Source organism: Cygnus olor, chromosome 6 (assembly GCF_009769625.2).
Source record: "Cygnus olor isolate bCygOlo1 chromosome 6, bCygOlo1.pri.v2, whole genome shotgun sequence".
Classification (NCBI taxonomy): domain Eukaryota; kingdom Metazoa; phylum Chordata; class Aves; order Anseriformes; family Anatidae; genus Cygnus; species Cygnus olor.
The window spans coordinates 26,921,195-26,936,323 of NC_049174.1; the positions used below are offsets into that span (position 1 = coordinate 26,921,195).

General features: G+C 38.9%; 1 protein-coding gene across 2 annotated transcripts in view; it reads right to left on the minus strand.

Moving 5' to 3' along the window:
• Window positions 1-15,129, minus strand: part of EPB41L5 (erythrocyte membrane protein band 4.1 like 5) — a 54,341-nt gene that overhangs the window by 16,034 nt on the left and 23,178 nt on the right. For both annotated transcript variants that reach the window (XM_040562343.1, XM_040562342.1), the window contains exons 10-15: window positions 14,966-15,035; window positions 14,085-14,254; window positions 11,995-12,101; window positions 11,287-11,314; window positions 8,856-8,901; window positions 7,819-7,937 (exon numbers count right to left, since the gene is read on the minus strand). In XM_040562343.1, the coding sequence (XP_040418277.1) occupies window positions 7,819-7,937; window positions 8,856-8,901; window positions 11,287-11,314; window positions 11,995-12,101; window positions 14,085-14,254; window positions 14,966-15,035 (540 nt within the window). The remainder of the gene's footprint in view (window positions 1-7,818; window positions 7,938-8,855; window positions 8,902-11,286; window positions 11,315-11,994; window positions 12,102-14,084; window positions 14,255-14,965; window positions 15,036-15,129) is intronic.

Here is a 15,129-nt window from a genome sequence, read left to right on the forward strand (position 1 = left end):
ACTATGAAAACAAGCAAGTACCCACCCCAGCAGAACTTACCCTTATGCACAGACAGAGACACTTCCTACTTAAGTGTTTAGACCAGCTTCTCACTAATGGGTTAATGCCCCTTTTCTCCCTCCAGCCCCTGGAATTTGGAAGCAGTCCAATGTTGTCACTACAGGCTCCAGGAAAAAAACCTCCCTTCAGCTCAAGCACCCAAAAGAATCCCAGTTAAATCCAACGTTAAATATATACCTCTGCAACAGATCACGCAATGCCACTGTTTAAGTGCTAATAATGTGCGAATCGTCTTAAGACGGTTAATTGTTGCGAGGTAAACTGAGGTCACTTGCTCAATTCTCTAAGCATTGGAATGAGAAGCTGCTAGCAAAGCAAATAATAGGAAAATTTCGATCTACTGTATAGCCTCTGTGTGCACCACTAATGGGAAGTAGCAAGCAGCAGTCTTGCAAGGGATACAGAGAATTTCAATTATCAGAATTGAGTAATGGGCAAGAATAGATGCTCTTCCAATTAAGGTAGCAAAGGGAGACTGAATCCCGCATCTTACTTTCAGAGAGGGTAACTACTATGCATGGAAGAGAAAATGTTTTCTAACCTTCACAAGGCTTCACAGATTTTTCTTCCCATTTTCTGACAGATTTCTGTAAATAGTCACCCAAATGTCCAATATGACAACCAGCATCATCAGATGTTCTGATCTTGCCTGCACACTTGGAGATGCTGAGACCATGACGTGTTTCAAGAACTATGTACATATAAGCCCCTGTGAACTCCATTTAAGGGAGCTGATGTAGGGCATCAGTAGCACTCCTTTGTGCTGTAATTTTCTCATGCTTTTTTGAGTATTGCAGCACAATGGAGAGAAACTGAGTAAAAAATTAAATTTATCTTCATTAGAAAATAACTAGAATAATTACACTATCTTTTTTTCACTCTAATGACAACTGCAATAACATTTACTAGACGGATACAGGAGAGCTGATTCAAAAACTTGCCTACTAGAGATACAGGCAGTCCTGAAAACTGATGACATATTCAAATGGAAATCTCAGTAAGTTCAGAGCTGCTCCAAAAGTAGAGTACTATTTATATTAAGGCAACAGAAGTTTGTAGAGAAACTTACTACCATTTGTGCTGTGGGATGGAGGACTGGCTGAAGCAGCAAGGGCAGGACTTGGGTGAGCCACTGCAGCTTCATCGCTGCATCACAGCAGGGCCTCAGGGAAAGTGAATGAACTTTAGGCAGACTTGAGAGAAGACTCCCTAAGCCAAGATTCGAAGAGGAACCGGTCCCGTTTTACCTGCTGAAATAACTACTTGGCCACCCTGAGAGAGGCACTCACGAAAGGCAAGTCATACTATGGAGACCCTCAGCCACTGGAATTTGCAGGCACAAAGGACGAGTTCAAAGAGCAGTAAACTGTTTGAGGCCCCCCAGATTCTTAGCCCTCTTCAGAGCATCAGCAGGAAATGGCCGGACTATGTAAGAAGCACAAGATACTACTTTTATCACTTCACAGAATTTCTGACTTGTCTTACAAAATACTAATAAAACAGTCATGCCAGTTATGAGGGAAATAGTAAAAGGCTTCCCACGAAAAGTGCAACTTCTACAACAGTAAGTATGCAGTACTCAAGAGTGAAATGGGCAATAGCTTTCAATGTATCCCTATTTACTCACACACTAAAGGATATTTGAGCTTTGCATAGTAACAAGTGCCAGGTGCGACTGTCTTCAGAATCAACTTCTACCAGCGTATTTTAGGAAACATTCAAAGGGAAAAGCTGATAAAAGATACTAGCAGTTCAAGCCATATAAACCATTATGAACATAGGAATTTTCTTTCCCTAAACAAAAACGCAGAATATTCAGGGGAAAAAAAACGATTTTCCTTTTATAGTGAGGAAAACAGAAGAAAAAATCTTGGGGATGTGTGATTCAGATTTCAGTCAAGCAGGGTTCTAAACTCTAAGATTATGTTCTCCCATTTATTTGAAGAATACCAAGATCAGGAGTCCTCTTAAACAATAAAAGAATATAGAGAGTCCTCTCTGTTCTTGTATCATTCTGTGGGATTTTGGAATACCTATATATCGTAATATATGCAAGCGAGTAACTACAGGAAATAGGAAAGAACACCCATATAAAAAGTTGCTGGCTGCAGAAGCCTTATAGGTATTAAGCAAAGATCTGTCATCACTATACTGTTTAGAAGTACACCTGTACACTTCCTGAATGCTATTCCTAGAGCACACGACCTGTCCTTTTAAAAAGGCAGCTAAATATTGTAGGCATCAATATGTGCTAGTTTGGTACAACTTCTCAGTTTGCTGCTGAGAGCCGTCACTTAACTGTAGTAGAAACCAGGATAAATCTTCCGAAGTCAATGAAGTTACCCTAAAACGAGTCCAGCAAAGAGCAAAATTGATCCTCGTAGTGTATGGAAGATTCAAAGGCAGATGGGAATAACATGCAACTTATATCAATTATAAGTTGGATATAAAGGATATACGCTATCCTTTAATTCTGTGATAGCTACACTCTAATTCACCAATTCTTCTCTGATAGCTGAGGAGTCATCCAGGACCTGCAGTGGCCTCACCACGATGTTCACATTAAGCACATCTGAACGTAGAACTCTGCAGTAGAACAATGACTTGATTTTTTGCAAATTTGATTATTGCAAATTTAAAGTAGCTAATTTCAGAAAACATGAAAACACAGAGTGTTCAAGGGTGAAGATAGTCCTTCACGTTATTAAAGGCCTACAAGTATACTGATGAAGCTGGAGTCTTCACCTTTGACTTAAAAATTAACGTCACGAATCACATGGCAGGACTGGTGTTTGTCAGGAAATAGTTGTTTCATTTTGTCTGGAGCACAGCAGCAAGAATGAAAGAAAAACTTCTAGAGAACAAATAAGACATTCCCTAGCAGGGGGACCCTCCTCCAAAGTATCACTCTTTGCCTTTTCAGGAGTTCTGATAATTTTATTCTTAAAAAAAATTAAAATAATTCTATCCCATTCCATTTCTAAACAATATTTTTCAGATGAGGACTTGTTTAAAAAATTATTTTTCAGATCAACCATCTACCTTACATAATTTTAAATAATCATGGTACAAAAGGAGGTGCAGTTACATCCTCTATTCCTTTAAGATTTTTGAAACCGCATTAAGATCCACTGGTTGCATGTGCAGTTTTGTTACCAACGTGACTTCCTGCATGGCTCCCAGAGATAAAAGCAGCTAAAAAACCTTGCAATCATTCAGAAAAATCTTAGCACAATTAAAAAGTAATATATACTCTATTTAAAGTAATTGCGATGGGTAACTTGTCTATATGTTATTTTTTCTTTAAAGACTAAATACCACAGCACAATATGCAGAGCCTTTGTAACACAAGCTTTTTTTCCCCCTAGTCATCTCTGGGTCCGTTGTCCTTATCTTTTGAGACAGCTCAAAATGCAATTTTCCAGCCTCTGCTACAGAGCAGCCTCAAGCTCCCGAAAGGCCCGCGCATCTCACAGGCTGGTCATGGTGGTTTGGACAGCATAGGTGACAGCACCGCTATGAACTCCTGCATTCTTCACATTGCGCTCATGAACAAAAGCAGAGTACTGTCCGTCTGCAGCGGGGGTCCTCGGCGGGGCCCGTGCCTTCCACAGGCTTCCACCACGTTGGCAGCGGTCGGCAGCATCAAAGGGCCTGGATTATTGGGGAGTGGGAGGGGGCACAATTAGTAATTAGGTACGGATGAGAGAGAGGGGGGAACAGCAAAGCGAAAGTAAAGGCAGGATGAGTGATGGGAGAAGACAAGGAAAAATGACATTGCTGGCAGGTAAATATCAGAGGACAGAGGCATGCGAATATATGTGTACAGTAAGGCAGTGTCAAATAAACCCCTTTACTGCTCAGCATCATGCATATTTTTCTGAAATTAGAAGTTATGCTGTCTCACACTTATACTGTCTACACTTACGGAAATGAGAAGCACTTCGTATTGCAAAGCGCTTGGCAAAACTGAGCAAGAAGCATGCACTGCAGATGGGAGAAAATAGCGAGGTGGAGGAACAGACCTCCCAGGCGTACAGTGCACTGCAGTTTCAGGATGCTGAAAGGGTTTTTAAGCAGCAGCTCTAACTGCATGATTGGAACAAGCATCTATAAGCAACGCTAATTTTTCGAAGTCACTGGAAAAACGTAGATTTTAATGCAAGTTTTTTTTTTAAAAAAAGAAGGAAATAGAAATTCAGAGAAATGAGTGTTACTGTGCAGGAGCAAACAGTACAGCGTACATAAGTCATTCACCATTTAGCTGGCTAAGGGACTAACTCCTACCAAAGCAGCTGACTGTAGTTATGCTTAACTAACAAACTTAGTTGGAAGACCACCATTTTAGAAAAGGTTACAACACAAAGACCTTGCTTTCCAATTTTGCATGTGGTTCATAAATGTTACATTTCAAATTCATAAAATCAAAATCCTGTGCTGTGCACAGGTATGGCTAAATTCTTCAACAGTTGGAACAAAGCTCTTCAAAAGCTAGAAAAAGGAGCAGGAGAGAACACTCATCACTTTAAATAATGTTTTGAAAAATATTTATAGCTTCCTATTTAATGGCTCCTTGCACAAAAGGCATTAGGCACAAGTATCTCCAAAGCAGCAGGGATAAACAATTTACTAAAACTGTCGAATTCTAGATGACTAAAAAATGGACAAATATTTGCTAAGTGTTGATTGTGTTGTCCTAGGATTCTTCACTGTAATGTTTTGAGACAGGCTGCTGCAAGTTACAGTCAGGTATCAAAGAAGTGCTTGAAAAAAGGGTGCTCTCAACCTACTCAGAAATTCCTAAAACAAACATTTTCCTTCAGTTTAATGTAAAATTCTCTACTCCATGACCCAAATCGAAATAAAGTGGAAACTTTGTTGCTGTTCAGAGGGCATGCTGAATAGTCCCTGAGTTCAAATTCCATCTTCCTGTGCTCCAAAAAGCCCAGTTTAACACTCCCAGCCCTGCCAGCCCAGCCAAGCAGGCAGTGCATAAATTGGAAGATCACATGTGCAGAGGCAGGGAAGCAGAAAAGCATGCAGGATTCACAACAGTGTTAAATGATTAATGTTCCGCGATAGTCCTCCTTTAGAAAAGAGGGGATTTATATAAAGCTCACCCATGGGGAAACTCAGAGTTTCGGGTTTTGTGAAACCCTCTGAGGAAATGACCCATGAATACCGAAGGCTCCAATCCTCAACAGTTTGTTAAATTATTTTCCAATTTCTCTAGTTTAAACAGTTAAATGAAAACTACATCCACTATGAAGCAAAAACAATCCTTCTGTATTCACAATAAGCAAACAACTATTAATCATTTCTCTCCTGCTGTATCTTAGCACAGACACAGCTTCTCAAGAAAGGGCCAAAGCTAGAAACATACCAACTGGGTTTTAGGCTTTCCAGCCTTGCAGTTAATATTCCAGACCATCCAGAGCAGCATCATTTTCCTGTACTCACATTTTATAGGAATGGAGCAAAGAAAGGAAATAAAAACACTAGAACCATTCCTGTCTGGCAAAGTACTTTCTATGACTTGGCACTAATGCTGTTGGCAGCTGCAGCATTCACATTTTAAATTAAAGGAAACATTGACATTAGGAAGGGATCTAATCTGCAACACAGCCAGTACAGGCACCTGCCAAGAAAAGTACAGAAACGCACAAGGTCGGGGACCTTACTTCTAAACCCCTTCAATCTAACCATCAACAAAATCCCCTGTCCAAATATTCTGGTGTTCTTAGCAATCCTCGGCAAACTCTCTCTAAAAGAAGACTATTTTTCTGACAGGAAGCAAAGATAAATCATGCAGAAACAGGCCAATTAAAGACAGCAGCGGCTGAAAAGAGATCTTGTTAGCAGCATCGAGACCCCAAGGCTTGAAGGCGTGACAGCCCAGCTGCAGCCCCCGCGCTAAGTAGGCACGTTCAGGCCCTGTATCAACCTAACCCTGCTCCCCAGCTATGCAACCAGCATGTGGCTCCTCTGCCGACTCAGCTCCAAACTGCTGCCTTCTTCCTACAGCTGGATTTGTCCATTATCACAGGCAGTACAACTTCCAGTGAACGCATTAAAACCTCTCTGCCAGAAGACAACTGTCTTCAGTAATAAATATATGGCTCCAAGAGACATAGCATTTACACAGTACCACCATTGCTCTTTTGATTAAAGCACATTAATTGCCAAGAAATATGTTTTCTTTATGGCATGCTGGTTTGGGTTACACGCAAACATAGGTTATATTTGTTCCTGCTCTTCGATAGAAAGGCTACCTACTGCAGCAGCTGGGACCTAAGCTCAGATCCCCTGACAACGTTAAGAAGGACAGGCTCAGGTTCTAAATCCTAAAAAACAAATACCAAGACCAAAATTGAAAGAGATTGCTAGAGTCCCCTCTGCTTCTGAACAAAAGCAGTGGGATCTCAAGGAGCAACAGAAGCCTTGGGAATACCAGAACGAATGCCCACCTGAATCAGATACCAAGGAAGAGCTGTTTGGAGCAGGAGTCAAACATTTCAACCAGAAGAAATAACGGCTTTAGCACGCATCTTGCAGTTAGACAAAAAAATCAACCCAACATTTCAAGAAGGCTGAAGAATAAAGAAACCACCACCTTTCACCCACCACCATGGAAGGAATCGAGCGATCAACAGGATCTCATCACAGACAACCACAGATTTCAGATACTAGACAAATCAAGGGCAAAAGAAAGAAAAAGAGCATTGATCATGTATTCTGATTGAAACTTCAATATAACGCAACAGATAAAGCAGAATTATTCTCCCTCTTACAATTCAAAACCCATAGTATGGAAAGTCTTTATAATCAACATGATTTACAGAATTTAAGCACATTTGTCATTATACTGTCAGAAGCAGATATCATGTATTTTTTAAGAGATACTGAAGCAAGTTAGGTTCATATGCCAGACAACAGGAGAAGGATCTTTTCTCTTGAGGGCTGAAATGGCTTAGGATAAGAGCTTTACTCTCCCTCCCTTTCACCACGGCTGCTCCTCTACAGTCTCACGGAAATCAGAATTACCCTTCTAGGATTAGCCATACTGTACAAGAAGCTGAAGAACCTCAAAAAACGTCAGTAGTGTGCACAAGCACTGCGTTGATATATGTCAATTTTGGTTCTGAAATATGTTTACAATATAAAATTACTTTTAAAAAGATGAATGAGATGTAAGTTTATCTTCAGATCAGCCTGATTTTGAGAAGCATACAATCCATATAAAACAAATCGTCTTTATTACATAGAAGCAAAGCTCTTATCTTCAGCTTGTGTCATTTTCCTCAAGCTCCCATTCTCTCCAAGACAACAAAAAGATCAGCTTGCCCATTTCAGAAGATTTTTCTAAGAGATTCACAAGGATAATGATTTACAAGGTTGTGCATTTTGTTAGGGTTTGAGGTAAGTCCTTGGGCTCCACGATACCAAACAAAGGGCCTCAAGGAATATTATGGCAAAACAGAAGGACCCAGCTCTCTCCAAGACTTGAAAATGCTGCTATGGATCTAATCACTGGCATCAATGGAGAAATTTTCTTTTGGTTGACAATGACTAAGCATGTTGTTCTCACCTCCCCAGACTGTATTCGCAGCAACAAATCAGCTGCATCACCACTAACTTGTCTTTCAATTTACACTGAAGATGCAAGGTAGAGAGTTCATTCAAGCACAGGTAAAGAAACAGTCACTTGGATCATGCAAAAGCGAGCAGAATTCATTTCCCAGCAAAGCAGAACATACCACTTCTTGTCTTGCTGGCTGGCTCCTGGGCTCCTTGGGAGGTTTTCTATTTCCACCAGGACTGGGGCAGAAGGAACTGCTGCTGTTAGGACAGGTACGTTTGGCTTTGCATTCCAACTCTTTGGAGACAGAAGAGAAACAAGTAAGTTCCTGTAAACTCTTCAGTTAAGCAATGTCGCGTTGTACATAATAAAATGTATCACCACTTTTCCTTATACACAATGATAAAACAAGGCTGTTTTCTTCCATTACTTCCACAACACTGGATACCTATACTCACTTTTTCCAGTACTATACACAACGCCAGGATTGCAATGAATCCAAGACAGCTCAAACAACTCATTTTGGAGAGAAAGCAAAAGGCTGAGCAGAGCACCCACCTGTCTGCTTGCTTCCAGCTGAGATTGAGTGTTTAATGTTAAAATAAACTAGATTTCCCATTTCCACTGATCTGTAACCCCTTCTGCAGCTGAAATACTACAGAAAGCAAGACAGGGTCTTTCCAAACACCAAGTCCTATTTTTTGATACCCAGAATGGTATCAAACCATTACCTTACTGTTTTCAGTGAAACATGGTATTTTGTGCACGAGTACTGAGAAGACAGGTGTCTCAGATTTCCCTCAAACTCAATAAACAACGAATTTTTGCTAACATATTCTCTAATTTGCAGGCGTACACCCCTCTTTCAGAGTATTAGAGAAAAGTACTGTAACCAGGAATCAACACTGGTGCTGATGGATTATGCCCTTTGGTGTTAATTAGCACGTACAATTAACGTACTTTGGGTACTACTAACCCCCACACAAAGGTACTTTCTGTACCTATGAAAATCTGCATCTATAAACAGTATAATTTTTATTACATAGGGGTATGGTGTATCTTCCTCACTCCAGATAGTCACTTCTTTGCATGCAATTTGGTTAACTGTGTAACTTTTCAATACAACTGGCCAGTACGAAGGAAATAATGAAATCCTCAAATCTGTTGAAACATATCAAAATTGCCTTTAAAAAGAATGAAAGAGATAGGCCTTACTTGTTGTGATCCATTTGTTTGGGTAATAACAGCATTGTTTGGAAAACTGAAAGATAAAAAGAATTTACATCAGAATCAGATCAACAAATTATTTTTGAAGGCTGGCAGAATTGTAATGATTTTCAGAAAGAAACGAAGTCTAAAAGATCTTTTCAAATTACATAAACGTCCTCAAAAGAAAATTTGAAAACTTATGTTTTAGCTCAGCTGCCTCATTTTAGTTAAGTAAGGGTACCAGGTTATTTTTTATTTTCACACTGTAGTTTATCTATCATTCCTCTGTTTTTTTTCCCCCCTCTTCCTTTCCTACACCAGTTAAAGCTTAGAAAGTCTTTCTGATTCAGCCGTAAGGCAGGGTGTTTTAAGAGCAAAAATTGTATGACTTTTTAGTTAAATACTCAACAAAAATGTGACGTCAAAACTTTACTTACATAATAAATAGTTTGCTCTATAACTAGGACTCTTCTGATTTGAGGTTTCACATCATGAAATCATGAGTTTCTTCTGTGTACAAGCTCTAATGGACTGAATTACCACTTCAGTAATTTCAATCTTAAAAGCAGCCACTCAAACTTATGCGCACAGCAGTTCAGCACAGTATTACTAATTTTATGAAGATTTTTTATTCTACAAGACACACTCCAAATTTGCATGTTTTTGAGAGATTTAAAAGTATTACCATCCTGTGCAATAATTATGTATTATAAATCTTACACAAAGCTAGGTATTCAAAAGATTCAAAGCAAACATTTTTTTTTCCAGACTTCTAATCTTTTTACAAACAGTTCCAGGATCCTACCATTAATTATTCTTTTGATTTATGGCCTCGGCAATAGCTAACCAACCTGGCAAGCTGACAATTTAAATAGATTTCTGTATCTACTTCAGTGATTCTTTAGAATTATTTTACTTAAATACCATCCTAACAAGACCAAACAACTTGTTCCTTGCCTGCTTTCTAACATCACACCTTCTGCGTTGAGAGCGTGTGGAGGTTACCACAGAACAGCACACATTTAACAGAAATATTAAAGAATGACTTCTTGGCAGCACATTACCCTGTGCTGAGTTCATACCAAAGAGCAGAACAACATACATCTTTCATGATGCATTTCAATTAGCAACCCTCGAGTGTAGAGTTTCAGAAATGGCATTGATTGCTCTGGAGACTAACAAAACAATGCCACACCTATGTGGAAATCAGAAGACCATCGTCTTATCAGAAGGCAAAACTGCACCTGAAGTTTCTCTTCCCACTCTCAGAATGACCTAAGCAGCATGAAACTCAAACAAGGTCATAACAACACAGCATGACGAGAGTACTAATTAATCAGGCAGTCACAGTTTGCATGCAGAGGATCTTCAAGCACTTTAATGACACCCGGTGTGGAAGACAACTTTCTCATTTTATAAAAAAGAAAAGCTAGCATGGGAGAGACTTGCCCCTACGGTTGCAAAGACAAAGAGACCTCCTCCACTAACATGTTAAACTGTTGCGTTGGCCTCAACTTTCCTAGACGCCTACCCTTATGCAAGAATCAGCCTTGCTTGCTAGTAACAAGATGTATGTCTCTAATAAGCCTGTAGTTTTTAAATGTTATACTGATGTTCCTTACCCAACTCCTGACTGCCAGGATGCTTAACATCTAACAGTACCTACATTTTCTTAAAACAAACAAACAAACAAAACCCCACACCTCAAAACAAAACAGAAAAAAAAAACACAACCTGGACTGAAAGCAAAACTGAGTGATTTTGTTCCTCTGCTACCAGGTAAATTCTTTATAGCCTCTTTTCCAAGAACAGTGTGAATACAATATGATCCAGTTTCACAGAAGCATTTTACACTACAACTGTAAGCATGAATCTCCACATCCAGAAAGACTCTAGGTATAGAAATCAAAAAGCTTCTCTCTCAATGTCAGTCATGACTAATTCATAATTATCAATATATATAAACAAATACTTTATATAAAAATAAATTTAAGTATAATACAGAATACAAAAACATCAAAATATTTTAAATATTTTACAGGATTTTCCCCTTCTCTGAACTTCACTCAATTATGTATTTCACTTGCATAGCCCAAGTAGGCAGATCTCAGCAACAACCTCATGCTTTTACTTGATCTCCTTACATGGCAGCATAGGGAACTACAGCTCATAATCAGCAAGAATCATAGCTAGCCATAAACAAACATTATTGCCTTCCAGTAAGCTACTCTTGCAAAATCTTCAATGTGACACCAATACAGCAGCTTTACCTCAAACAGTAGGATTTATTTAAAGCAAAGAAACACGAAAACCACATCAAAACCACAGTTAAGAGGTTAACACTATCTGCATTTAACCAATCTTATAACCTCCTGCAGATGTGCTCAAACATAACTGACAAACATCAAAAGGAAAGAAGTATTAGAATGCATCTTACCTTGTTTCTTCAAGTTTAGCAACATGTGCTGCAAAAGTATACATAAAGTTTTAATTAAATTTTAATTTCTAATTAGGTTGTCAGTCAAATATTAAAGCATATTAAATAAAAATAGTAAAGCACTACCTAAAACTATGCAACTAAAAGACCAAGTGTTGCATGTAACCCCTGTATAATGTGTATAAAATTTAAATTGGAAAAATAAAAAAAACTCAAGAGCAAACCAAGGAGTTGTATTTAATCAAGGCTCTGAAAGCTTGCCTGGAGGTCACTTTTGACCTATGCAAGAAGGGAAGTAAGAGACAAGGTATCACATGCTGTCAGGCTGTGACAACGGACAGAATGCAGCTTCTAAGAACAAGAAAATATCCTTGACAAAAATTTCAAACCTGATTCAAAAATTTCAAATATTACCGTTATCACATTTCTGTTTCCTGTACACAAGTTTTACATATTCATACAGAAACACTGCACAATATTCATAGGTGTTTTTGCTGCCAGGAAAGCTAGAATGACATGCTTTGGACACAAGCTTTTTCTGACAAATATAGATTACCTCCCAGCTAAGTCAAAGGAAACCTAATTTTCAAAATTCAAGAAAAGAGAAAGCAGCTATAGGAAAAACTCCTATAAAGAACCTTTAAAGGATGTGATTAATAGATCGTCATGGTGGATTGTACATCTCAAAATGGAAGGTCAATAGCTTACCTTTCGTTTGTAGTGTTCGTCTAGAATATCTCTTGCTGGGCCTCCTTTCAAAGGATGCTGATCTCCTGGCTTTGTTGGTCTTGGTGGTTTGATATTCTGTTTTCCCACTAATGATGCCAAGTACAAAACCATAAATTAAATCACTTGCTTTTTATGACAGAATACAGACACTGCTCAGGAAAACATTACAGTTCTATTATAAATTCATAGCTTAATAATCTGATCTCATTTCTAGTAAAAACATTTGCCTTTTGCATATTTCTTGGTCAAAATGCATACAGATTGAGATCAAAAATTCTAGGAGAGAATAAAGCCTAAGATATCTTGCCAAAGTTCATAGAGAAAGATGGTAACAAGGCTAAAAATCAGAATCTCATTCCTTGGCAAGTCTCTCCCTCAAGAATTCTTTTCTGTAAGTATTGTCAGTGTATTTTTTCCTCAGGACCCTGTAAGAAAAGGCTTTTTTTCTTTTTTCCCTATACTATGTTTTACCAGGATGATCACTAGTTAGTTATCTAATATTTTTTAATGGCCTCAGATTATGCACCAAGATCACAGTGAAAACTGGTGGCACCATCTAGCCCCTTTGCTAAAGATCTCAAAACACAGTCCAAAGAAAACAGAAGTGACAGTCACTAGCTTGCTCTGATAATGCGGTATATAGCCAACGTGTTTGACTATTGATTATATTCAAGCTCTTCTGCTGCTCTAACATACTCCACTCTCCTAAATTGATCAAACGAATTTAACTCATGCATTTTAAGGATAATGCTGTAAATCTACCTGTTATAAGCGCTGGACTGACAGAAATCTCTCTCCAATTGGATAGGATATGCATATCAACACAAAAACTAACAGTCTGGATGTTGGAAGATTCAAATCAGAATGAATCCTAAAGCAAAGGGAACTAACCTTGACCCCCTGACAGAAAGCCAACTGCACAAACAATAGGTTTGAAAACTTAAGCAATTCTTTTGGAAACAAGACCTTTTTAAGAAGCAGAGTATTTCATGTATCTTTAAGGGATAATAAGGACAAAAAGTTAAGTGTTAGGGTCACCTCAACAGACTGAAGGGTGGACAACAGGGTGCAATGGTGGTTCCTTGATTCCAATCTCAGAGAACGGTGAAAAATTTTCCCCAAAGCAGCAAAGTTTTCAGTGACAGGAAACATGATGAAATGTTCCCATTCCCCTCGAACTCCTTCCTTCTTTCTGACACTCCTCTTTTCTCCTCCCCTCCACTTCTCCTTCAAGCTCCTTAAACTCAACTGATGAAGAGGATAATAATAATTTGCAAGTTGCCTACTGGGCCTAACCAACAAATGATGGTTCTGAAAATACAGCACATCTCCTTTTGGGTAGAGTCTGGCTGGACTCTGCCTCCAAAGCTATAGCAGACCCATGTTCTGTCACTGGTACTTCTGGTCTGTCTCCTTGGTACCAGTGGTCCTTTCTGACACACACTAGATGGTATTGCTACAGTAACTGGAAATGGAAGCAAGGGCTATGTACACTTATGGGGTCACCTTTCCATCACCTTGTGTATGTTCTCACCAACCCTAGTGGGGCTTCTGACAGCACCTCATAGACCAGTGTGGGACTATAGGCTACTCGGAAGTCATACTGGGAAGAACATACATAGGTACTGCCTGACGTGATGATTGGCATTATCTTAGGCTGCTGAAGCACTACTATGATTCAAAATCAGCAGTCAAAAGTCACACACTGTCTCTAACTGTGCAAGTCGACCATACTTCCTCAGCAGTTCATTTAAAAAGGAGTGGCTTTTCAAGATGAAGGGGTCTTTAAAATCAATGTACTACATATGCTATGTAATGAACATAAACCTTGAGACACCTTCGGTTTCCTTGCGTGTTTTACTGCACTGATAACAATCAACTACAGATAAATCAGAAAGCATATGTGTTGAGAAAACATGATTCAACAAAACCAATAATTCAACTCACTCATCTTGCAAGTTTCTATTCATTCACCTAGAGTGAGTGAAAGTTCTCTCCTATTTCCACTCATAATCCAAGAAAAGCAAGAAATGACAGAGGATATGTGCTAAATAATAGATGACACTAACCTGTATCGAAACCTGGAACCCAGCCGAATGAAGCCTGATCTACTTGAGCTTTTTTGAACAGGACCTCGGAGCCGGAAGAAGGCGTGATGTTCCACTGCACATTTCCACAAATGTTTGCAGGCTTTGGGATGATCCAGTCTAAAGACAAAAGTGTGCTCCTGCTCCTTTCCCTTAAAGCACACAAAGTGCACTAAAGATTTATAAGGGGCTTGAACAAGTCAAAGATACAATTAAATGCAAGCCAAATAAAATGTTTTTATGGATATCTAAATGTATGATAAAAGAGAAATATTTATGGCAGAAAAATGAATCTTTTCAGAGGCTTTAATGCTTTACTGCTCCAATGTCTGAAGTTACACAGGGCTAGCACCTATATATTTAACAAGTCATTTATCTGAATAACTACAAATGAGAGACATTATTATTATAGAAAGGTACTTCTCAATGAGGCTAACTTGGTTTCACTTCCTAATCTGATCTCTTCAAATTTCCAAGGCTCACATTTTCATCTTCTCAGCTCTGAGCAATTTCTTCCCACGGGAACAACTCTGGCATCTGTGTAAGGAATTCATTCCACTAAATGTGCTACCTGGCCTTTTTTAAAACTCTCTTGCACAATGCACCGAAACGAGCACGTGGTTTCCAAATTACCTAGCCTACATTAGCGTAATGAGGTATTCCCTTCTTAAAAACAGGGTAAGAAAAAAGCAATTGAACCTATTTATTTTATATTTAATTCCCTTTATTCCCCACTAGAAGTCACAACCAAAAATCTTGGAAGGCAGCCATGTCAATTCTCAAAACTTAAAGAAAGATCAGGAGCACGTAAACTAGTACTGTATAATCAAGACTGAGACGTAACTAAACTGATTGTTATCTACCTGTTCATCATCTTCAACAACAACAAGAGTGAGTTTGTTCTTCTTGAAGTCAAGTCTTGTTATCTTCGGCCTGCAAGATGAACAGAAAAAGCAGGTTAGGCTTAGCTCTCTCAGTAACACATTGAGAGCTTGGTTAGACGTGCTGGTTCAAGCCTTTCTTTTTT